This window comes from the organism of the source record quoted next, unplaced genomic scaffold, assembly GCF_019419815.1.
Source record: "Pyrus x bretschneideri cultivar Hongxiangsu unplaced genomic scaffold, Pyrus_bretschneideri_v1 Contig1, whole genome shotgun sequence".
NCBI lineage: Eukaryota > Viridiplantae > Streptophyta > Magnoliopsida > Rosales > Rosaceae > Pyrus > Pyrus x bretschneideri.
This window is the reverse complement of record NW_025999390.1, coordinates 7,652,672-7,678,256: the sequence shown is the minus strand read 5'-3', so window position 1 is coordinate 7,678,256 and position 25,585 is coordinate 7,652,672. Positions and strand designations below refer to the sequence as shown.

The window sequence follows — 25,585 nt, the reverse complement described above, 5'->3', positions numbered from 1 at the left end:
TTTTGGCCCTGTCACCGACCTATAAGTATTGAGAATTTGAGATCTTGAGTGCTGGGTGACAGGGTCTGGCGTGTATATAGGTGAGGAGGAGAGAGAAAGGCCCGGATGGGGCGGGGCTGCTCGTTTTCTTGCAACAAAATGAAGAAATCCGGAAACTTTGGGAAGAAAAAGAAGGGAGAGGGAAGTTAACCAAAATAGAAATAAAACTGAAAACGTTTTGGTTGTTATTATTTAAAACCCTCTCTGTTATATGTCCCGTTCTAAATTCAATTTTAATTAACTCCAAATTTTCATAATAATTAGCGGGGGAAAAAAAAACGTTTTTCATACTAATTAACAAAAATTGTTAATTAGTATAATCTTTAACAAAAATTAAAAAAATACTAATTAACAAAAATATTATTTTTTATACCATAATCTTTAAGAAAGTATCTGCGGAGGGGTTAATTTTGTTGAGGAAATTTATTAAAACTTAATTGGGTATTTTTGATAACTAAAGGATTTATACTACGTTCGCAACTTTTATGTTAAAAATGAAATTAGAAAGCTATAAAAGAAAATATTTATAAAATAATAAGGTTTTTTTTCCAATAATATTAACGTTATTATAATTATTTTAAAGTTGTTCATTGGTTGAGAATTTCATGCTCTTTAACTCTATTTCCATCTCTTTCTTTCTCACTTTCTCATGTCCAATCAAAAATAAAGTTGAAAGCTATGGAGGACTTAAATCAAAAATAAAGTTGAAAGCTATACGGTGGACTGGTTGGATAGATTATGATCAATTACAATGGACTTAAATCAAGTTTTTTATTTATTGTGTCGAAATATGAAATAAATAAATCAGATATAAGGGATTATGAATCATTTGGATTATATAACCTATCTTTATGCATAGATTACAAATCTTATCTTACGTGTCCCTTCTAATCTAATATTATTCATAACTTTTAATCTCATTCAACCTATTAAATGGACCCTTATTGCATATTCCAAGTTCCCATAGGATAGCTTCAACTAGAAGAATCTGATTTTTTCAACACAAATGGAAACAAATTAAATATATGGGCAGGACTCCATATAAAATGAAGACGAAAGATACTCAGCAACAAAATCATGTAAATAAAATAATGGCAACACTTTTTTGAATTTTGTAGGTAGAAAAGACAGTATGCATGACAAAAGAAAATGGCATTTATAGAGAGAATGTTGTCATTTATAGAGAGAATATTGGCATTTTTAATAATGTTGCAGGCAGGAGAGAATATGAATATAAAATAGTAGACAAATATATTCTTCTTACCAATAATTTCAACGTGTACACAAATTTATCATGCATTTTTTACCTAGAAGATAAGTTACCAACTAAAGTCAATTCCTCTTCACTTATTACCAGCTGATTTTGAAGTTTGGATCCTTTTAGAGTATCTTTAAAGGAGGAGTCAACAATTTTATATTAGCAATAACAGTAAAACAGACAGCATTAGTATTTTTCAACCAAATTTCATTCCTATGTAGTATGATATGGATTAACAGTAAAGGTAGTTGCTGTCAAATTAACAACAATTTCAAATCTATTTTTAGTGATAAATAAATATTTTTGTTGTTATTATTTTTTTAATTCATAGTACAATATTAAAAGTAATAATGTAATAATAATAATTCAAATTTAACATATCGCTTGGTGAACAAAATTTAAAAAAAATCAAAGTATCACATAAGCATTCAAATTTAAATTTTATGTTTACAATTTGACATCTATTTTGGAGATGGTCTTATGTATTGTTGCCTATCAAAATGAAAACACAAGGTTAGACTGTTTTGTTTCTCAATTATTCTAATTTGTTCCTACGGAACCAAGGTCGAAAAGCTTGAAAAAAAATTAGTCATTCACAATCATTGGTGAAAAATTCCTCATAAAACTATAGTTCGTTTGGAAATATTTTTAAAATGACTGAAAGTTTTTTTGTAAAAGTGTTGTTAGAATCAATTCTTAGTAAAAACGCAAGTGAATCCTGAAAAGCACTTGAAGTGCTTCGTCGAAGAAGCACATAACTAGTGCTTATTCCAGGAAGCATATTAAGTGATTTTGGACCTAAAATTATTTTCTTTAAAAACGCTTTCAGTTATTTTGAAAGTATTTCCAAACAATCCCTTAAGAGTTAATAACTGTTTTTAGAAATCGAATAAATTCGATCTAATATACATAAAAGGATGAATACAATAGTAGTTACGGTAGCTTTTGCGGTAAGAAATGCCTTAAAAAATCAGTAACGTGTTGCACTTTGAGTTCCTTGCCTTCCAATCCATAGCAAGTCAACTTACGTAGTTTTGAATTTTTGAAATATATTTGAATCATTTTGTTACCTATATTCTAGCGAATTACAAGATTGAATAATCGAAGATGAATTACGAAAATTATTTCCCAGGAATTCAATGTCTTAATAGTTTTCTCATCCTTAATTGGGCTGGAGTTAACACTTTGAATTTTTGGGCATAAGCCTTTTTAGCCAAGTTTGATTTAAATATAATTTTTTAGAAAAATAATAAAAAGGCCCTCATAAAATAATTTTTTAATTAAAAACTCTTAGACAACTTTCTTTACAGACAACAACGCTTGCGCAGATTGGGATCGTATGAGATCAAAGCTAGCACAGGGGAGTGGAAGGTGGAGAGCACACAACATTGACTTATCGCTGGAAAACAACGTAAAATTCGATGGCAGGTGGGAGACCGTGAGGTGAAATTTTTACAGAGAGAGGACGGGTGGTTATGGGGCGATTCATAGTGGTGGGAGTGTTAGCTTTGGAAGTCGGATGGAGTCAAGAATTGATAGATTATACGGATAAACTAATTAAACTGAATCTTTTCCTAATGATGCAGAAATAGAACAATATCCACTATGTTTTGCATCACCATTACACACAACCTCTGGAAATCTTTTCAAACGAGAACTTGTCCCTTTAGGTGCTTCAGAAACCTTTCCGTCTACAAAGAATCCTTCTCTTTCATCATCAGTGTATGCATCGGCAGGAAGTTCGAGATCAAAGTTCTTCTGAAATTTCTTGCATTTGGATTCCAACAATTCAGAGTCTCCTGAACGGCCTTCAGATTGAGCTGGATAAGAGCATATCGGTATGTTCCTAACTCGAACAAAACATGAAGGTGACTGTATACTTTCAGCGGCTGAAACAGATATTTGAGTAGATGAGCTCCCACCCCCAGTAGCCAACAAGCCTCCGTCTTCAGCCGATGTTTCTCAAATTCATTCCTTCTTGTTTCATGCATTAATTTCCTTTGTCTTCCATAAAGCAGATGGAGGTCCTGAATCTGGATGGACGGAAGACATTTCTTTGGGTTCGTACCTCACTAAAAATACACTTATACAACGAGATTTTCGACCGTTGAATCGATGATCAAGAATTGACTGTTAAATCTTTGATCAAGAATTCAATAAACGAGATCTAAACTCTACACAATGATTTTCTACTACGGTACAAAATCCAACTTCAAGGTGATGAACCCCACAAAACCTCTGCAACAACAGAGGCAGCCTCTGCATCAGAAACAGAGGCCTCCCTCACTCTCCTCAATATTTCCATCTTAAACCCTCTTTTCTCACTCTGCTCCTCCAACCCCTGACCAACCTCCACCAGCACTGCGAACCCCGCTACGCACCTCGAAAAAGGAAACTTCCCCTCTCCTTCCTCCATTTTTGTCTCCAACCTCTGTAAATTCATGAGCTTCTCGATCAAGTCCTGCCCAAGCATCAATTCGATCACTTCCTCCCTCCCAAAAACGCAATTTCAAGAACGCAGTTCATCGCCGCCGCTCGAACCGCCATGTCATCAGCCCCCAGGAGGCTGATAATTCTTGGGATTTCTCCATTGATATCATCCACCAAAGGAGTTCTGATGATTTTCACCAGCCAAGTGAGAACTTGAATCGAACAGCTCGAACCCATTTGAATTAAAGCTCGAACGATCGGACCCATTAAAACCAATCCAACAAAAACATCTTTGTTGAATTGAACCAGAGCGAGAACAGCGAGAGCAGCCCGGTCTCGAACCCGATTTGAAAAACTTGAATCACAAGTAATAAATTCAAGAATTGAAAATACCTTTGCTCTCAGAATTAGTTCTTGGTAATCTTTATCGAATCCCTGGTTCAATCTGTTCTCTAAAATCATCAATGCGTTAACTTTCCAATCGTCCTCCGAATCCTCCTCCATCGTTTTCACGAAACCCCAGACGTTCTTCCGATCGATGTGCGCCTGAACCTCCGCTTCCACGGCGTACCCAATTTGGGAAATCTTGTAATTGGTGACTTGGCGGTGGAGGAGGGACCGGAGGCCGTAACCCTGCAGCTTTTGGAGCTTTTCGAGAAGGGTTTTGAGGTTGCTGAGCAGCTGGTTGAGGGTGAAGAGACTTGGGTCGCTGGAGATGATGGGGTCGGCCTTGGTTCCGAGCTCGAGAAGTGCCTCAATGGCGGCGTTGATGTCGTAGTTGTTGTATATGATTGAAATAGGGTTGCTCTGTAGGTCTTTGGAAGCTTTCTTCAGAGATTCTAGCAGCGGATGAACGTGGTGGTTATCTTGCTCCTCCGTGGCGTCGGCCATGGTTTTGGTTTGCTTGGGTTTGAAGTTCTGTGAGTTACAGGTGTTGGTGAAAGAGCCTGGAACTACCAGTCAATGAAGGGCAGGAGCCGACCAACCGTTCAAACCACACATATGGGACTTACATTAAATTTTGAGTGCAATTAATTACTACTTATTTCCGTGATTATTTTTCAGTAAAACCAATCTGGCTGTCCGATCAGACCAAATCAATCTGGCGGTGTAGGTTGTAAACTAAAAGGTTGGAATTAAAATGGAGTTTTAATTGAATGGAAATTAAAATATTAAAAAAAAAAAATGGTATGATGCGGGAGAGAGTGGAGTGAAAAAATGCAAAAAATTTCTGTGCAAAATTTATTTATTGCTCATAATTTTATTTTTGGATATTTTTTCTTTCAATTATGCATGATAGAGTATAATAATATCATTTTTTATTTTTGATTGATAAAAAGGGGAAAGGATCCTCGTCGGTTTTTTTTTCTAGCAATCTGGAAGATTCCGTAATCGTATCCGTTTATCGTATATCGTACGGTCATAAATTATTTTAAATTTAAATTTTAAAATTAAATATAAATAGTACCTAATAAAAATTGACCACACGATGTACGATGAACAGACAATATCACGGGATCTTCCGGATCCATAGAAAAAGATCCGTGCCAGATCATTTTCCGATAAAAAGAATTCTAATAACATATAATATAAATTATATGGAAATGACTGAACTGTGAAGATAAAGGAGGTTACCGAATTCAACCCACATGCCAGCAACTAGAGAGAGACGGTGGTGAAATGGGTGCATAATTGGATATGCTCCATGGGTCTCTCTCGTTTACATGGAATGAGAATAATAGACACAGAGATGCACACTATGTTGCACATGAGGTTTTCCCCATCAACTATGCCTTACAAGAAAACCAAGTGCTTGGGCCAAGGGTCAGTGGTATGTGTTTGTTAGCGTTCATAATTTGTCTGCCATCAATTATTTTGGTTATTTTTCGAAAAATCTTTGTTAACAAAGGACCAAAATAACAAAAATATCCTCAATTTAGTAAACAATGGGTAAAAATAATTGACAAAAAAAAAAGTGGTGGATATAATCACTGGCGAAGCTACAGAGGAGCAAGGAGGGGTGGGCGCCCCTCCGGTCATCGGAAATCGCCACTAAGAGTGAGAATTTCGCCCCTTCAATCTTCTAAACCTGCTAATATAGGTGCGTTTCGCTACTGGGTTTTGGTTTCAAGGGAAGATGAACCTGGTTTTGTTTAGATAGCATCATTTACCTTTTTAAAAACTCAGTGTTCCTTTTAATGAAACGGTGCAGTTCGGTGGGCTCCTTTAGTTTCTTTTAAATTTTTAATTTTATTGATGTGGTTTTCTTTCCGAACCGCACTACCAGCCCACCATTTTAATTCTCTTCCGTCTCTCTCATTTGTTTAGATTATTAAAAAACAAAGGTTGACGTTTGTAATTGTTCTTCTTTAATTCTTGTTATTATTTCCGGTATTTAAAATTATTTCATCTTATTTTCTTTTAGTTCTTGAGAAATGGTGACTTTGAGGGCTTGTTTCAAATATACAAAAGTTTTGTAAGGAAAATATCATTAGTGTTCCTATTATGTGAGAGTGTTTTTGATATTACTGAGAGAGATGTTTACATTGCGAGAGATGTACAACAGTTGTGTGATAGCTTGATTGTTTATATTGAGAGGGATGTTTTTGTTTTTATTGACCATGAGTCTATTATGCGACATTTCATGACATGAAATATTGCCAACAATAATTACAACTTGTTTGTATTGACAAACTGTGAACAACATTAAATTGTCTACTATCTAAAATGATTTGATTTTCCTACATTTTTGTGGAACCTATTACGCTTTTAAATTTCGCCCCTCCTCCCGAAAATTTCTGGCTTCGCTGCTGGATATAATATGATTGATAAATATGCTACAAGTAAAATGAATGCAATTTATATAGCTAACTAATTTTTCTGTGCATTTACAATAGAAAGAACAAGGCCATTAAGTTATTAACAATTCGACATGTTAACAAATTAAATTCTAAATAATCTGAACTACATGTGACTTGTAAGATTTTCTTTTAGGTTTGACTGATAACTTAAATCTAATTTATATGTGCAAATAATGAATAATTAATTTGTTTTTTCTTATACTTTTTCGTGTAATATTCATGTGAAAAATATCACAACTTCAACTCAATAAAAAACAATGCAGGACGATACAAATCACGTATCACGGACTTTATGTTGTGCAACCCACTTGAGGTTCAAATAAATCCTTCCAGATTTAGCAATGTCTAGCTGATAACAGTCTTGATATTCCCCTTCCATCAACACCCTGGTTAGTGTCATGATAACTCTTCCTATTCTATCCTGCAAGAATAGAAGAATTTTTTTTTCAATGTGAGCTTCGTGTTAGTACTAGTCTACTCGTGTTTATGAGACTTGTATATTTATTGATATTATGCTCTAAAGTATGAAATCAACGTCAACCATGTTATGATATGTAGATGAGTACCACTGTATGACGATGTTACAATCGTGTCTTATATATTAAACAGGTTAACACAATTAAACTAGTATGGAGAAACATTACCTTTCCAAAAGTGTCATGGTCCCAAACTTCAACCATTAACATTTCATGCAATGCATCCTCCACCATGAAGTCAAATGTTTGATTCCAAACTGGATTCAAATTGTTCATTACAACCTGAAAAAGCATAAGACAATGATAAATTGAAATTAAGATACAATTCTGAATTAGAGGTTATTGACGGACTCCGTAGCGATTTCAGCACTTTTATCTGCCCTCTAAATGAATATTTTATGTTTTTTATATTCAGATGAGGAGTGCGAGAAGTTAAAAAGAGGTGTGAAAATCACGACCCAAATCATTACAAAGTCAAACAAATTTGGGAACTGAAATCTCACCCTAGTTTTGGCTTTGGCTTCAGATTTCTTCATAATAAGAACAACAAAAGGGTCGGCCTTCCCCATAAAATCCACAACTGGTAAGTCTTCTGCAGATATCACTGTGACAGATAGCACTCCTCTTACAAACACATCCTTCTTCTTCTGGGCAGCTGCTTTTTTCATTTTTTCTAAGTTATCTGCTCCACTGGGTTCAATCTTAAGAGCCTTTTCCAAAGAGGTCAACGCAAAGTCGTGGTCGAACGGGCCTACGATGTTACCGTCTGTACCAAAAGGACAGTATAACAGCTCCAAGTGCACCTAAGGCAAAGAACATATGTGCATTTTAGATTTATAAACTCTACTAACCCTAAACCGTAAACCCTAAACTCTAAACTCTAAACTGAATGCCGGTTTCCACTAAGTCGAGTAATTGGCTGGTTCCAGACACCGATCTAAAATACTTTTCACATAGTCGATATTACCAAACTTTGATCAAATATCAAATATCAGAAGATTACTGTAGATTGGTTATCGGTACCAACCAATCTCTTCATTTTTTGTATGCGGATTCGCTAATTATCAGTGGTTTGGAATTGCTGAACACCCCTAAAATGTACATTTTTTTATAGGGGAGTCATTAGCTAATAGCCAATATCAGTTACTAATCCACTATCTGCTACATTGTCGATTTGCCAAATTTGGACCAAATATCAACAAAGTATTGACAATATTGTAACATGTGTTGGGGATGAGTACTCAGTACTGAACAATCCTTTTCCATTCTTGTATGCGTTTGAAAGTAAATCCCATTCTAACCTGACCCCTGTATTTAGCATCTCTCTGGATCTCCAAATCCTTCACCAACTTTAACCACAGATCCTTCACTTTACCAGGCTCAAGCTGACTCAGTTGCACTTGAGCACAGCCAATGAGCTCTGCAGCCTGAAGTCCTTCATCGTCAAAAACTCTTATCGTCAAGTTTTGAGTCGATGTATCTTCAACAATGAACTCAAAGTGCTCATTCCAGATTGGATTCAAATCGTTGTCCTGTAGTATATGATAAATATTTTTACATATTCAGATAAGGGAAATCATACATACTTTAGAGAAACATGAGCTGTCTTACAATGACTTTGCTGGTTTTCATTCTGTCACGAAGTGGACGTATGAATATCACAGCAAAAGGATCTGATTTGCCAACAAGGTCCTTGTTTGTCAACTCCTTAGCTTCCACAAGCTTCACATCTAACATTCCGACTGGCTTCAACTCCAAGTCACTGTCACATAAACAAAATTTTAGCCGAGGAATATAAACTAGCAGATGAAATCTGAAACTTTATGAATGAGAAATATGTTCAAGAAAAAATCTACAGTTTGAATTAAGTATACCTATAATCTCCAGGTATTATCGGTATAATATTACGTACTGGCCAAGTTATACAATCTTCAATAGCATCTCGTATCGTTTCCTGACATAAAATGACAATTTCATTACATAGCAACGTCAGCATGCCACAATTTTTCATGCAGAATGTAGAAATCACGGGGGCCATGAAGGTTCTGATAGTAAGAGAAACTAGGATACACAAAGGAAAAAACTTGCTCAGACCTCAATAGCATCAGAAACGCCGGGAATAGATGATATATCACCACCAGAAATTTTAAATACAAAATCCAGCTTTTTCTGCAGGCATAGGCACAAGAAATATGATATCAAACGATATTACATGAACATAATGTTATAATAAAACTTATAAATTGTCAGTATATGCTTTTCATTTCTAAATATGCATGACATCAAACTATAGTACAGAAACTTCGGTTCCCAAAAGTAAAAGTATGCCGCCTCAAGAAATTTTACAAAGCAATAGCAAAAACTTATCACACACCTTTTCTCTTAAGGAATAACAAACAGCTCCAAAACAAGGGAAGTCGCCGACTAGTGGTTTGAAGATTAACCTGAAAACCCCAGTGAATCCAATATTTTTCACCTATATGAACAGTTCGAAAAAAAAGACGATAAGGCATACTTCAACTTCTAAGACATGCATGTCATGAAACCTTCAACTTCTCAGACATGTCATGAAACCGTATGTTTCATTTACCAAACAAACAAACCTAGATTTCACTGAAGAAAACTACACGAGAAACATTATTATATTTATTCTATTATAAAAGCAATATTAGGGAGGGGAGTCGAATGTATGATATCAGGAACAGGGTGAATACTCTTAATTACTTCTTGAGGTATAAATTTGATGAGCATTACCTGTACAGGTAGTGCAAGACCAACTCTGGTTTTAATATCAAGCACAATGTTTGGATTACCATCCCACTGAACCTCCAACTCCATAGTGATTCCTCCTGCCTCACTTTCACCTTCAACGATTGAAACTCCTAAAGGGTACCAACTACATGTATAAGCATCAACAACAAAATCTAGTCGGCGTATAAGACCATCTTGTAAGCATGAACCCTACCTGTGAATTGTGGAGCCACTGTGCCAAGGGTCAGTTTAGAGAATTTGAGTGAAGACAAGACCATTGGCCTGTATTGTTCGAGTATCGGTTCTACATTGCTCCTTATCAGCTCTGATGCTGCCTACTCCATCAAAGTGCACCCAAACGAAGGAAGATTTTGACTATTAAAGAGGTGAAACAAAAAGTGTGCTTAAAAAAGAGCAGAAAAGAAAAATTACTTCATCAACGTATGGCCAAATCTTCTCAAGATGGTGGTTAAGCCAATTCAACTGTAATTCACAAAGATATTCTTGTTAGCATGTAAAAATCTCATGATGGTTTGAGTTCTAATGATCATTTAATATGATATTAGAGGTTACAAGAGGTCCTTGTTCAAAACCATTTTTTTTCGTGAAATTGCGATATATATTCTCGATTGCTCTAATTTGTAACTTATAAAGAGGGGATTCGACTTTGATGCAAGAGAACATGCACACAACCCTAGCTAACTGATCTAATCTGCATCTGCTTCGAAGTCTTTTGTTTCTCGTTAATTTATAAGACATGGAGTAAAAATGCACCTATGTCTTTTTCGTGCCCAACCCTGTCTTTCACCCACCTACCACCCATTCGTATTGAAGGACATACCCTACCATTGAATATATAGCAATTTCTTTCATACAAGCGATACCGAAAGAGGAGAACTGAACACCCAACCTAGACTGGATGAGTAAATGAACCACTTAAGCTTGCAAATTGAAACTAATATGCACAAAAGAAACTTACCTTACAAAACCAACTTAGAATTATTTCCAAAGGATTAACATATTTTAAATTTTGAAATATGAGACGTGTGGTTCATGAGTCAGACATGCAAACCCTAAAGGCAAACTATGAAGAGAAACACAGAAGTTAAGGTTTGTGAAATAAACTCAACTTCTGGCGATTTGTGAAGACAAGCCAAGATGGATAATACTGAGGTGGAAGAAGCTTTCTGGAATCTTGCACTGTCATCCTTGCAAACGCAGCCACTGTCTTGGCCTAATAAAATAATAATCCACATTAACAAAAAAATTAACAAATAAACAAAAATTAAAACCAAACAAACATGCATAAATAACAAAGACATTTTATCAAAAACAATAATAACAACAATTTGATTGTGATTTAGTTTACCAAATCAGAACGAAATTTGGATCGGATTCTCTCGGCCCGAGCAAAAGCTACGATCAACCCAATGCCGATGGCAATGCCGATTATCAATCCAAAGAAGAATTCCATTATTTTCCTTTCTATTTCCGAGATTATGACGATGGAGCTTCTTCGGATTCGGAGAAGGGCCTTCTAAGAACGGAGTAATTAATTGGTCCAACATGATTGGATTGGATTGGATTGGAAGTTGAATGATCAGAACATTAATAATTGAGTGATTAGTTTGATCTGGAAAGAAGGGAGTGATATGGTGTTTTCAATTTTTTTTTTTCAACTTCTATTTTTTTTTGGCCCCAAAAAATGAAAACTCTTCTAATAACCGCATCTTTTGCATTAACATCAATTAAGGTGTCAATTCATTTTCTAAATTTCGGAGCAAAAAACAGATAAATTCATTTCCCAAATTCACCATCCAAATTCTTTTTAATTTTGAAAAACAACTGATATATTCATACTACTTAAATAAATATTTTGGTTAAGTCACACAATAAGTATGCATTAATAATTAAATTTCTATCAAACTCTTCAACTTCATGAGTCTAAACAAAGAAATTTTTTTCAGTGTGCTCGAAACATGAGGCGAAACACAACATATCATTATATTGTATGATAACATGTGGTATTCTGTCTCATGTATTGAGTACACTGAAAAATCTCTCATAAGTTCTTAACTAAAGCCCTCCCACTTACACGTGGGAAATAATCTTAATAAATTCCTATCAAACTCTTCAACTACATGAGTCTAAACAATGAGAGATTTTTCAATGTGCCCGAAACATGATGCAAAACACAACATATCATTATACTGTATGGTAACATGTGGTGTTCGTCTTATATACTAGGTACACTGAAAAATCTCTCATAAGTTCCTAACTAAGAACCTCCCACTTACACGTGGGAAAGAATCTGAATTTTTAAGTCAAATGGTATTATTCACTTCTAAATGAGAGGTTTTAGATTCAATTTTTAGCAAAAACGAATTTGAATCATATTATTGCTAGTTTATTGTGAGATTTAGCTTACTTCCTCACCATTAATATAGATAACATCATCTGTTAAAAAAAAAAGTCAAGATTCTTCTTTTTTATATTACAACAAAAAAAAAGGTCAAAGGAGCTAGAAGTGCAGCGCCATGCCATCAAGAACGATGTGAAAAACTCATTTTAATTGCCAGCACAGGCTACTGGCCACGGACGAATAATCTTTTGTTGAAACTTTTGGAACGTCAATCTCCTTTTGTTATTCGTCCTAATCGTGTTATATAAATCGGGACACTTGGCGTAACATGCATGCATGCACATACGTTACACAACAGGCAGCACCCTACTTTTTTGTTTTTCTTTTTCTAGGGAACTCGTATCAAATCTTCCTGACCATCTTGTGACGAATCTTAATTTAGTTATAGAATTTATTCCTGTTTTCTCGTTCACATATTTATATATACTCTTAATATTTTAAAAAATATTAATTAGTACTACACTTTTATCTTTATTTTTTAATAATAAATCTTATGTTTAATTCTCATTAAAAACAAATTCAAACCAAATTATATTCTTGTGTTAGAAAAAAGGGTTCCAAACAAAGTCGTTTTAGCACAAAGCAAGGTGTGAAATGAACTAATTAAAGGTACAAGTGCCTAAAAAACGCCAATCGATTAATTTATTCACTAATTAAAGTTACAAGTTCTATTAATAATAATTGGACACGTGTTACAGCTCCACGTTAACCTCTTCACACAAATTCAATTTAGTTTAACTCTAACTGATTCGAAGTCAGGTGGACATCTCGGATTAGGATGTGTTACATATGTAGTTGTAACAGGTTGATTGTTTAATTTGTAGTATAGTGATGAGTGTATATCAAGCAAGCTCTAATACGAGATGAGGTCACATAAGTAAATTCACTTACAAATTTTCAAGAGAAATGTTAAGAAAGATCTTTCATAAATCGATATTTTATAGATTTTCTATCGTTTCTTATTTTTAGCGCAATATTTTTTAATTATGAGATTTAAAATTTTCATAAAGTGTCCTGCTTGAGAAAGTCACGTACCAAATTTCAAAAAGAAGTTATAAATAAAAGCCGTTTCTCTTTCCGCCCAGACAAATCGCACACACGCGGAAAAATTCTCCGTTCTCTCTCTAAATCACTCTCTGCTCCGTCATTGTCAGCAAATCACCATAACCGTCTCGCTCTCTCTGTCTCTCTCTCTCTCTCTCTCTCTCTCTACAATCTCCATATCTGTATATATAAAGCTGTGTAGCCGATCAAGACCGTGGCAATGGCGGGAAACGACTGGGTGAACAGTTACTTGGAGGCGATCCTTGACGTCGGTCCGGGCCTCGACGACGCCAAATCGTCGCTGCTCCTCCGTGAACGCGGTCGTTTCAGTCCGACTCGTTACTTCGTCGAAGAGGTCATCACTCGCTACGATGAGACCGATCTCCACCGCTCCTGGGTTCGGGTATGATTTCTATTCACAACGCCGTTTCGATTGTTGATTTGATTCGGATTTTTTGAAAGTCTCGATTCTCCGTAATTTTATTGATTAATTTTTGCTAATTCGGTGGTTTTGATTTCAGGCTGCGGCGACGGCGAGGAGTCCGGAGGAGAGGAACACCAGGTTGGAGAACATGTGCTGGCGGATTTGGAATTTGGCTCGCAAAAAGAAGCAGGTTCTTTTATATAATTTTATTTTTTTCTTTGGAAATAATTTGACTTTTTCTGTTGTTGATTTCATTGTATTCAGCTGCTAAATGCTTCAATTGTGTGTTTGTTTGTTTGTTTTTTCATTCGTAACTGAGCAAATGAAAATAAAAATGGTAAAAAATATTAGAAGTAGGACGAAAATCGGATCATACAAAATCGGATTTTGCTGATTACATTGAATGAATTTTGTTCACAGTTAGGATTTTGCCTTATTGGAACGAGAAGATTGTGAAGCTCATCCCTTTGTTTTTATTTCTTAATTCTCCTTTGATTCATTTATTTTTTTAATACAAGCAATATTACTTTTAATTACACAAGGGGAGTGGGGAGGGTTTGAACCCAAGACACAAGAGGTTGAGGTAGAAGGCCCTAACCACTTGGGCAATCGATCGGTTTGCCTCCTTTGATTCATGTTAGAAAAGAAAATAGGAGTGGAAATCATTTCCTGTTGCTAACTATTGTTCCATTTATTGAAGGGAAGACTTGTGTTTGTGAAAAAGAATAAGTGATTACTAACAGGAAGTGAATTTATTTTATTATTTACTTTGAGGAGGGAGGTGGTTTAAGTTTTTGGCTTTAAAATGTTGGTGTTTGCTTTGCTAATTGTAATTGATCAGATTGAGGGAGAAGAAGCTCAGCGTGTGGCCAGACATCGTCTTGAAAGGGAACGAGGCAGGAGAGAAGCGACTGAGGATATGTCAGAAGACTTGTCTGAGGGAGAGAAAGGAGACACGGTTGGTGACATTTCAGCTCATGGTGGTGATAGCACTAGAGGAGGAAGAATGAAAAGAATCAATTCTACTGATGCAGTGGAGAACTGGACTAGTCAACAAAAAGAACAGAAATTCTACATGGTGTTAATAAGGCATGAGCAGAACTTTTTTATGCATTTAAACTTTTAAACGTTGATTTCATCAACAAGAATTCTTCATGCAGCCTTCATGGCCTGATCCGTGGCGAGAACATGGAGCTTGGTCGTGATTCTGATACTGGTGGCCAGGTAACTTTTGGGAATATAAATTGTTATTTACAATATTGATCTTGACGTGGATTCAGTCGACGACTTTTGAAATCATTTATAAACTGGAATTAAAAAGCTTCCTTATTACTTGCTTTGGAGTATAAAGGTTTTCATCATTATCAGGTCAAGTACGTAGTAGAACTTGCCAGGGCCTTAGGTTCAATGCCTGGAGTTTATCGGGTTGATTTGCTAACAAGACAAGTGGCAGCTCCAGATGTGGATTGGAGTTATGGGGAACCAACTGAAATGCTGAATCCATTAAACACTGAGAATTCAAAGGAGGAGCTTGGGGAGAGTAGTGGAGCTTATATAGTCCGGATACCATTTGGCCCAAGAGATAAATATGTTCCAAAAGAACTCCTTTGGCCTCACATACCTGAGTTTGTTGATGGTGCACTTACCCACATTCTACAGATGTCTAAAGCTCTGGGAGAGCAAATTGGAGGTGGGCAACCAGTTTGGCCCGTCGCAATTCATGGACATTATGCAGATGCAGGTGATTCTGCTGCTCTTTTATCTGGTGCCTTGAATGTCCCAATGGTATTTACTGGTCACTCACTTGGACGAGATAAGCTTGAACAACTTTTGAAACAAGGACGTCAATCAAGAGAAGAAATAAATACAACGTACAAAATAATGAGACGGATAGAAGCAGAGGAGTTAACCCTAGATGCCTCTGAGATTGTTATCACAAGCACTAGACAGGAGATAGACTCACAATGGCGCTTGTATGATGGCTTTGATCCAATACTAGAACGCAAACTAAGAGCAAGAATCAAAAGGGGTGTAAGCTGTCACGGCAGGTTTATGCCTCGCATGGTTGTAAGTATCTCATATTTTTCTCTTCATAGTATTTTTATCAAAATTTTGGCCTTTTTTCTCTAAAAGGACAAATATTAAGTGATAGAAATGTTATTCTTACTAACTATCAGTTCCCCCCTGTTTTGGTTAGGTAATACCTCCAGGAATGGAGTTTCATCATATTATTCCACATGATGGTGACGGGGATGGTGAAGGGGAAAGACATGATGATAGTTCTACTTCTCCTGACCCGCCAATTTGGTCGGAGGTTATAACTTTTCTTTCTTCTCATATCCTCCTTGCTTGGATTTTAATTTATGATGCTCCTTTTCTGTATGGTTGTTCATAACAAATAATCGATTGAGATACTTGTTTTTCTTGCAGTATATATTTGGTTATAATGTTAAAACTAATGATTTTGTATTGGCAGATCATGCGTTTCTTTACGAATCCACGGAAGCCTATGATACTTGCCCTTGCCAGGGCAGACCCTAAAAAGAATATTACGACCTTAGTCAAAGCATTTGGAGAGTGTCGTCCACTGAGGGAACTTGCAAACCTTGTATGTTCAAATTCCTTAACTGCACCTTCTTACCGGTTATTAGTCTGCTGACAGCAAGTATATCTGTACATGAGGCTTCCTTTGTTCACGTTTTGTAAATAAAAAATTGTGCTTTATATATGTGTTATTCAGATACTTATACATTCTGTCATTACAGACATTGATAATGGGAAACCGTGATGACATTGATGAAATGTCCAGCACAAATGCATCTGTGCTTCTTTCCATTCTTAAGCTGATTGACAGATACGATCTTTACGGTCATGTGGCATATCCGAAACACCACAAGCAGTCTGATGTTCCTGACATTTATCGTCTGGCAGCAAAGACAAAGGTACTTTTATCTTTTATTAGCAGTATTACAACTAGATTAACCACCTAAAAAGTGCATGCAGTTTGCTTGTAGGTATATAATTTTTCCTGAGGTTCTGGATGTTTATGCAGAGTCAGGTTTACAGTTGTACTAAATTTGGCTAGGCATGCTTCTAGAGATCACTTCTTTGAGTTATAAACTTATAAATTATAATGAGTTTTTGTTGTATGGCGTAAATGTCACAGGATAAGAACTTTGCAGTTTCAATAATTTTACATGATATTCAGTTGTTATACCAAGAAAGTTATATGGCTCAGTTAACAGTGATGTTGTTGATTTCTTGGCAGGGTGTTTTCATCAATCCAGCTTTCATTGAGCCATTTGGACTTACTTTAATTGAGGTACATGTCTCTACATTATCAAAGGAATACATTTCAGATGTTAATTTATATAAAACCCAACAGAAGATTCTTTGTTGAATAGGCAGCAGCTCACGGCTTACCTATTGTTGCCACACAAAATGGGGGTCCTGTTGATATTCATCGGGTATGTCTACCTGGAAAACATTCCTATTCCATTTAAAGATTTTCTATTTTGCTTTTGGAGCTGTGTTGAGTTAAGTTATCGATACTTTTATCAATACTAATTACCGAGTTTGGACAACTGAATTGTGACAGGTTCTTGACAATGGTCTACTAGTTGACCCCCATGATCAGCAGTCAATAGCGGATGCCCTTCTGAAGCTTGTTTCGGACAAGCAACTTTGGGCAAGATGCAGGCAGAATGGACTGAAAAACATTCACCTTTTCTCATGGCCAGAGCATTGTAAGACATACTTAACTCGCATAACCAGTTGCAAACCAAGGCAGCCACAGTGGCAAAGAAATGAAGCTGACTTTGACAATTCACAACACGATTCACCTAGTGATTCTTTGAGGGATATACAAGATATATCTTTGAACTTGAAACTCTCACTGGATGGCGACAAAACTGAAGGGAGTGCTGCTCTTGATAATGCTTTAGAGACTGAAGACCGTGCTGCTGGAGGGAAGATTAAGGAGCAAAATGCGGTTTTGACATTGTCAAAAGGTGTTTGTGAAAAGGCTGGTTCGACAGAGAAAGCAGACAACAGTTCTGGGGCTGGTAAATTTCCAGCATTCAGGAAAAGGAAGTATGTTTATGTAATTGCTGTGGATTGTGATACAACCTCAGAGTTTACTGAGATCATTGAGAAGGTTACTGAGGCAGCAGAGAAGAAAAAAGATGCAGGACCTATCGGATTTATACTATCAACAGCATTGGGCATATCTGAGATACATACTCTTTTGGTCTCAGGAGGTTTGAGTCCTTCACAGTTTGATGCTTTTATCTGTAACAGCGGTGCTGAGCTCTACTATCCATCTTCAAGTTCTGAGGATAGTCCTTCTGGGCTTCCCTTTGTGGTGGACTTAGATTACCGTTCACACATTGAATACCGCTGGGGAGCAGAAGGTTTGAGAAAGACGTTGGTTCGTTGGGTTGCTAATTTCAACGAAAAGAAAGGAAGCGAAACTGTTACAGAAGATGTATCAGCGTCAACTAACCATTGCTATGCGTATAAAGTGAAAGATCCAGCACTGGTAATATCTCTTGTGTGTGTCTCTGTTACGGATTCATTTTTATACTTTTTTGGTATTTAGTGTTGCAAATTGCATATGACTACATTAATACTTTTGGAGGTCACTGCTTGAGAAGAACTGCTTTATTTTTGGCGTTTTTGACGTCGCTTATGTCATGACAGATTCCCCCTGTTACGGAACTCCGGAGACTCATGAGAATTCAGGCTCTCCGTTGCCACGTTATATATTCCCAAAATGGCACCAGGCTAAATGTTATCCCTGTGTTGGCTTCTAGATCACAAGCTCTCAGGTATATAAATGCATCCCTAAGAACCCGTGAGATCCTATTTTTCTTTTGTTTTGTACACTGCCAAGTCTTTTTAAGGATTAAATAACATCTATAGTGTCTTCGTCTTCTTCGTATAACTGACATTTAGTCTCCAGGTACCTGTATGTCCGTTGGGGCTTGAACTTGTCAACTGCTGTTGTCTTCGTGGGAGAAAGTGGTGACACGGATTATGAAGGCTTGCTTGGTGGGCTACACAAAACTGTGATACTGAAGGGGGATAACAGTGGCGCTCGTAAGCTTCATGCCAACAGAAACTATCCTTTAGAACATGTCTTTCCAGACGACAGTCCCAATATGGCTCAAAGTGAAGGATGCTCCCAAAATGACATAAGAGCATCATTGGTGAAACTAGGGGTTCTTAAGCGGTAGAAAACCCCGAATCATGCACTCTTGTGTTCGATTCCATATTCTCTATACCTTTCCTTTTTGAACTGCAAATCACACATCCCTCTAAAATTCTTATCGATATTACTTGTATTGTCGTTAGCATTTTTACTCTAGCAATTCGGATGCCGGTTTTCAGCGCAAACCCTCCTCTGCTACAATGTGAACCGCTTATACAATTTTCTAGTTTTGTTCAACATCAGAGGAAGTTGTGCTGTTATCTGGTTTTGTTAAGCATATATAACCATGTTGATGTTGGATTTTCTTGGTTACTAAAATGTTTGTGTGTAGACGTCTGCATATCTTTTGAATAAATTGTTAACCAAGCTTGAACATATACAGAAGAAGAAGATAGCAGACTTAGAGAGGGGGAGACAGTGAGAGAGAGAATACTTGGAGAAGAAGTAATCTGTTTGTTTTGATTCTTTTTCATTAACTGTTTACATCATCCTTATAGTATATATACAACTAATGTTGCTTACACTATAAGCTAACTGTTTAACAAACTACTAACTACTTGTCCAATCTTATGACACTTGTCAAGAGTATAGCCCTTAGATTGATTACTCCTTACATAAATGTTCCCACAATTCATATCTTATTGGTTTCTTTGCACCAGAGATTTCATGTTGGCTTGACGGTATTTTAAATCAATTCCTGCATAGCACTACATGATTTTATAAATACGTGATTGACTTGAAATAGCATGGTACTGTAACTGCATATGAGTTTTCTCATCATGAATGCCTAGTGTGCAGAGCAATTCAGCCATTTGATTATTCTAGTACAGGCTCTATTTTTAGGCTTGGGCCAGCAAACTAGGTTTCCTTTTGGTCCCTAATCCCTATTGATCTAGTCGAGTTCGTTGCAGACATGGCCACGCGGTTTGGCTGTTTGCATGGGCATGTCTAGGATTTCCATCACTCCATTCTTTGACATTGCTTTAAAAAAGATAATAATTGTTCAAAATCTCAATAAAGATAAAAATCGATGTATTTAGAACAAAATCAAATAATTTTTTTTTTTCAAACGATATATTTTGTTATATTAGCTAATGATGAGTTGAATCAAAATCATCATGTACGAGTTAAACTCTTTTCCACCACTATAGTAAAATGTCACTTGCCAGTCACATAATATTATTCTTTCACCTAAACCATAACATGCGTATTTGTTTTTTTATATAATGATATATTGACACTATGAAGTATGAAAAATACATTAATATCGAACTCGTTATTTACGATATTCGAACTCTAATACACATTATAAAATGAAACATATCAATCCCGTCAACCACTAATATTATAATGTATACAGAAACATATATTAAAAAGGGAATCATTCTTCTATTAATAATAATCCCAAGTTGAGAAAAAATATGAGGAAAAAATCATATTAATTATCCTACATGTGAAACCAAACTAATTACCAAGACTTCAGTCATTGCCTATAGGACTCACAGTCTTTCACTCAACTTCCACTTCTTCTTTCTTCTCCTCCTCATTCCACCATTGCTATCCTACCAAAACCTAATGACTTAACTCAAAATTTCCTTCTCTTTCTCATTTTCTTTCAAAAGAGAACATTATTTAAAGGCGGGCAGTGTGTGCGGCCAGATTGTTTGCCCATGGCTGGCTCTGGTTACAACAGCACTTGTTTGCTATACCCTTCTCTTTTTCTCATCATTTTCTTCTCTTTCATGAACCACCATTTCCACTATTTCCCAATTCCTCACAACTCCACACTTTCAAACCACAAACGAGTCTCCGGCAAGTACTGCAACAACGATCTCCAAAATGCCAGCAGAAATAGTACTGCTCTTGATCATGGGCCTACTGTAAGTTGGACAACCTATATATATATATATATATTCAGAAAGCTAGCCAGTGATCACATTCCTTGTGTGTGTGTCTGTCGGTTTTTCTCTAATGCGGGATAAATCTTCCGATATGTAAGTAGCAGGTCGATCGCTGTGTGATTCTGCTCATTCTGCAATTATCCAGCAAGATATTTATATGCATTGAGAGAATTTCTGAAACATATATATATATGTATGATTCTACTCCATTGGTCTCATCACATAGAGACCAAAAAAAAAGATCTACAGAAAGTATATAAGATCAATATACATTGATAATTTTGTTTTTCACTTAGAAAATGTAGTGATATCGTTTATATGACATGGTTCTAGTCTTTGTTGAGTCTCTTGGCCAAAAAATGAAAGGAAAAAAATAAAGAAAAATGGTGGGTTTTACAATTTTGTTTTGTGTATACATACAGATGCAAGTGAAGAAGAACCAGTTTGAGAAAATAGAAGATGGGATGGCAAGAGCAAGAGCCGCGATACGAGAAGCTGCTCGATCAAGAAGCTATACGTCATACAAAAACGAGGATTTTGTTCCAAGAGGATCGGTTTACATCAACCCTTATTCCTTTCATCAGTTAAGATTTTCTCCTTCTCTTTTGTTAGACTTGGTCTTTGGGTTTAACCACTTTGGGTAAAATTCATCCAAGATTCTTAGTCAAACCGGAGCAAATAGCCTCCTAATCAGTCGCTATAAAAATGCTTCATTTGTTTTTTCCCCCTAAAATGTTCCACTAGCCAAGGAGCTACGGAAAATTGAACGAAACCCCTAAGTAAGAATCCACTAGCAATCTGAAAATCCATTAGCAATTGAGAAAATTTCTCAGTTTGATGTTTGAATGATAATAAAATAAAAAACCTTGCACCATGAAGTTAAGGATGTTTTTATAATGTATCACAACTCTACTTGCTAGGAAACCTAACTCAACTCGGAAATAACAAAATACCAAAAGTATCCTTGAATCTTTGAATGTTGGCAGGTATAGTAAACGAAGAATTCAATTGGCCAAAAATGCCCATATGTCACGGCTATGTGGTGAGTTCAACTTGTAATACCGTTCTCTCTGAAGCGATTGGTCACATGCCTAACTCAGTCACTTGAGCCTATAAATTGCAATGCATGAGCCTTGCCCTCGGTTTTATACATATTAGTTGTTCCTTTGATCCGTTAACCATCTGTTCTAAATTCAGAAACATTAAGCTGGTTCCCAATTAATTCATAAAATTTGAAAATACCCATTCTGTTTTTTGGAGCATGATGACCTGGGTAGGGCTTATGAATTACAGATGCACCGGTCACTTGGTAAAATTTGGAGTTTGTCTATAAATTAAGAGGCTAAAAAAGTAAGATGAGAGTTGATCATTTTCGGGTTTTCCCTAGGTGTGCCATTGTTAGGGTGTGCAAGAACATAGCATGGGTGTTGTAGTGGTGCACCATAGGCATTAACTGAATGAGCTTTGCCTCTTTTGTGCTTACACAGTTCTGGCTCAATTTCTCACAGACTGAAATCTTGCCCTAATTTGTGTAAGGAATAAATGTTTTGGATTTACAAATGTTGTACTTAGATGTGGACTTAGGAGCTGCAATTTTCATCTGTCACAACCTTAAATTCTTCGGCCTAGTTCTGATCGACTTTGTACTCTATAGGATTCTGATTTACAGAGGTCCCCAATTCTGCTAGGCCTTTAAGAATAGGCTTTTGCAATGCATGCCTGCATGTGACATTGCATGCAGAAACATAAGCATGCATAATTTGCAGTTGCAGACTCTCCATGGATTCTAGGGTGGGCACCAAAGTGGCAAAATGCTTTTCTAAATTTGCCTTGTTTTCAAATTGTTAATTACTTAGTAGGTCGATCCTTCTTCAAGGATATATAGTTGGCATTACATTCTGAAATTCCAAAGAATAATCGAACCACTTTTTAAACTTATATGTTAATTAACATAATTTTTTTCTTTCTATAATGTGGTTAACCACAATTTTTTTTTAAATGTGGGCACGTCATTGATATTTTTGACACCAAACACTTGTTGATATGTCACCAATAAACTTGATTGCATGTGCAGTTCACTTCAAGTTACCGCACTGTAGAATGATTGAAATTATAAATTTGTACAATTGATTCAAATCCATGCGTGTACATTCACAATTACGAACAAGGTGTTGGCAGACTGGCAACAATATTGGTCATTTGTAAAGTTTATTGAAATTCAAGCAGTAAACTAACTACATCGGTTTTGCACTTAGAATTTGAGTTTAAAATCTAGGATCTTGGGCGTAGCCAAAAACCCTAAGCACCAAATGGTGATCTTACACCATAAGGTAATCAATTTTGTTAAATGGGATTAGAAATGATATAATTCACCACATATACGGACAAGCGTAGGGATTGTATGTGCAATATTGAAGCTTTTTTCGAATTGATGCGTACAGTTTTTCTTGCAGTTATACTAGGTGCTACATATAGTGTACTGTTTATTATTTGCTTAGACTCTTAAGCATATATCATCAATTAATATCTATAAATTGATTCGTTATCGTTTTGTATGTATGATATGATCTTTTAGGAGCCACATAGAGATGGAGAAAAGATTTCGAATTTGGTCGTACAAGGAAGGAGAGCCACCACTCTTCCACCAAGGGCCGATGAACGACATTTACTCCATTGAAGGCCAATTCATGGATGAAGTTGAGTTGAGTGGGAATAGCCCGTTTGTGGCGAAAGACCCTGATGAGGCCATCGCGTTTTTTCTTCCCATCAGTGTTGTCAACATTGTGAGATACGTCTACAGGCCTTACACCAGCTACTCTCGTGTCCGGCTCCAGAACATTGTCGAGGACTACATCAGAATCATATCGAAGAAATATCCACACTGGAATAGAAGCAATGGAGCTGACCATTTTCTGGTCTCTTGTCATGATTGGGTATGCCACTCTTTCTTTCCACCTTTTCAGTTTGATTTTATAGTGATACCACCAAAACTTTAATTGTGATTCAGATTTCATCTCATATCTCTTAACCCTAATCAATAAAACTATTTGCACCATATTTACTGATGATTGCATCTACCCAAAAGGAAAAACTCAATTATGTACGTGAGTTTCACATGATTCTTGTATGTGTACCGCCGTGATTAATGATCAGTAAATTTGGAAAATATAATATCACTCAAACGTGAATACTAACACATTTGAACTTGAAGACTTTATTAGTTAACGATACTCATAATTCGATTGCAATTTCAGGCACCTGATATTTCGGCTGGACACCCTAAAATTTTGAAGAACTTAATTAGAGTACTCTGCAATGCGAATTGTTCAGAAGGTTTCCAACCAGTCCGAGATGTCCCCCTCCCCGAAATCAAAATCCCGTTTGGAAAGTTAGGCTCTCCCCTCCTTACCCATCCCCCTAAGAACCGTTCAATCTTTGCTTTCTTTGCCGGCGGTGATCATGGAGACGTAAGAAAGATACTATTCAAGCACTGGAAAAACAAAGACAAGGAAATCCAAGTCCATGACTACCTCCCCAAAACCTTAAACTACACACATATAATGGCGCAGACCAAGTTTTGCATGTGCCCTAGCGGGTATGAAGTTGCAAGCCCTAGAGTGGTTGAGGCCATATATGCAGGCTGTGTCCCAGTGATCATTTCTGATTCCTATGCGTTGCCGTTCAGTGATGTGCTTGATTGGTCTAAGTTTTCGGTTCATGTTCCGGTGGCAAGGATACCAGAGCTGAAGGAAATTTTGCAATCAGTTTCTGAGCATGAATATGTGAGAAAGCAAAAGAGGGTCATGCAAGTGCAGCGCCATTTTGTGATCAATAGACCTGCTAAGCCATTTGATATGTTGCATATGGTGATGCATTCAGTGTGGCTTCGGAGGCTTAATCTGAGGCTGTTGAAGTGATGCCAATTAAGTGGGGGGGTTTTGTACAATTATGCTAGAATTTGTACAATTGTGTTTTTGAGTAAATAAATTTTGTACCATCTCGCAAACAACTGCGCTGCATTAGTTATTTAAATTTTTTTTTAGAGAATATTAGTTATTTAATTAGCAACGTGGAAAAACAAGAAATATTGATCGCAAAATTTGTTATAGGCAACCAACAATTTTTGCGGAAAATTGAAAAGTTATTGCAACACCGTACGTGCATTTGTACGTTTTAGGTCATGTACCTTCAATTGATTACCATACTTTCGATGATTATATTTCACTATGGGCTCTCATATTTTGTAGGTAAGTGTGAACTAGATATAAGTTTAATCTCGTCGAAGTTAAAAGTTATAAAATTATATATTTGACTTGAAATTTGTTGGTGAAGGTTGTACTAACTCTAATACATTATGGAAGGATTGAATAAATGAGCATTTTTTTTTTCTTTCCCCCACGTAAGGCCTTCATCATAAGGTTAGACTTTAGAAAAAAAAACTTAGTACTTTAGAAATTCAATGACTTAATTTGTAATGAATAAAAGGCACCAAAAACAAAAAAACTTGTATGAAATATGGCCCAAACGGAAAACCCAGGACCCAATCCTATTATCAAGCTATCTGTAAACAATGAGGAATCCTATTCAATTAGGTTGTCCCTCAACAAAAAGGAATCCCAGACTCTTTCCTTTTGCTCTTGTCCTTTGTATCAAGAGATCAGAGTTCTCTAACTGAAACGTTATACTACAAAGTTTCTTGCCTTTTCGTCAGCCTTCAGCCATATACTATGTCCTCTGGAAACTACGCACCGGAGAAACGACCCACAC

At 36.3% G+C, this 25,585-nt stretch overlaps 3 protein-coding genes across 3 annotated transcripts; 2 read left to right on the top strand and 1 right to left on the bottom strand.

Moving 5' to 3' along the window:
• Window positions 1–6,571: 6,571 nt before the first annotated feature.
• On the bottom strand, window positions 6,572–11,545 carry LOC103937915 (synaptotagmin-5-like). Its single transcript, XM_009347894.2, has 13 exons — window positions 11,185–11,545; window positions 10,945–11,049; window positions 10,248–10,298; window positions 10,030–10,150; window positions 9,819–9,946; window positions 9,439–9,540; window positions 9,159–9,233; window positions 8,939–9,018; window positions 8,676–8,826; window positions 8,366–8,596; window positions 7,568–7,867; window positions 7,233–7,346; window positions 6,572–7,009 (listed from the first exon to the last, which is right to left on the bottom strand). The coding sequence occupies exons 1-13, from the start codon at window positions 11,287–11,289 to the stop codon at window positions 6,863–6,865; spliced, it is 1,710 nt and encodes a 569-aa protein (XP_009346169.2). The 5' UTR covers window positions 11,290–11,545; the 3' UTR covers window positions 6,572–6,862.
• A 1,785-nt stretch (window positions 11,546–13,330) lies between these two features.
• Window positions 13,331–19,177, top strand: LOC103937917 (probable sucrose-phosphate synthase 1). The gene is made up of 13 exons (XM_048582994.1): window positions 13,331–13,684; window positions 13,803–13,895; window positions 14,547–14,794; window positions 14,866–14,929; window positions 15,074–15,772; window positions 15,903–16,019; window positions 16,182–16,313; window positions 16,471–16,647; window positions 16,974–17,027; window positions 17,110–17,172; window positions 17,304–18,245; window positions 18,407–18,534; window positions 18,669–19,177. The coding sequence occupies exons 1-13, from the start codon at window positions 13,502–13,504 to the stop codon at window positions 18,940–18,942; spliced, it is 3,174 nt and encodes a 1,057-aa protein (XP_048438951.1). The 5' UTR covers window positions 13,331–13,501; the 3' UTR covers window positions 18,943–19,177.
• Window positions 19,178–19,379: 202 nt separating this feature from the next.
• On the top strand, window positions 19,380–24,841 carry LOC103937918 (probable glycosyltransferase At5g11130). The gene is made up of 4 exons (XM_018645139.2): window positions 19,380–20,797; window positions 21,241–21,401; window positions 23,394–23,751; window positions 24,073–24,841. Exons 1-4 carry the CDS (start codon window positions 20,588–20,590, stop codon window positions 24,733–24,735), a joined length of 1,392 nt encoding a protein of 463 aa, XP_018500655.2. The 5' UTR covers window positions 19,380–20,587; the 3' UTR covers window positions 24,736–24,841.
• The last annotated feature ends 744 nt before the right edge of the window (window positions 24,842–25,585 follow it).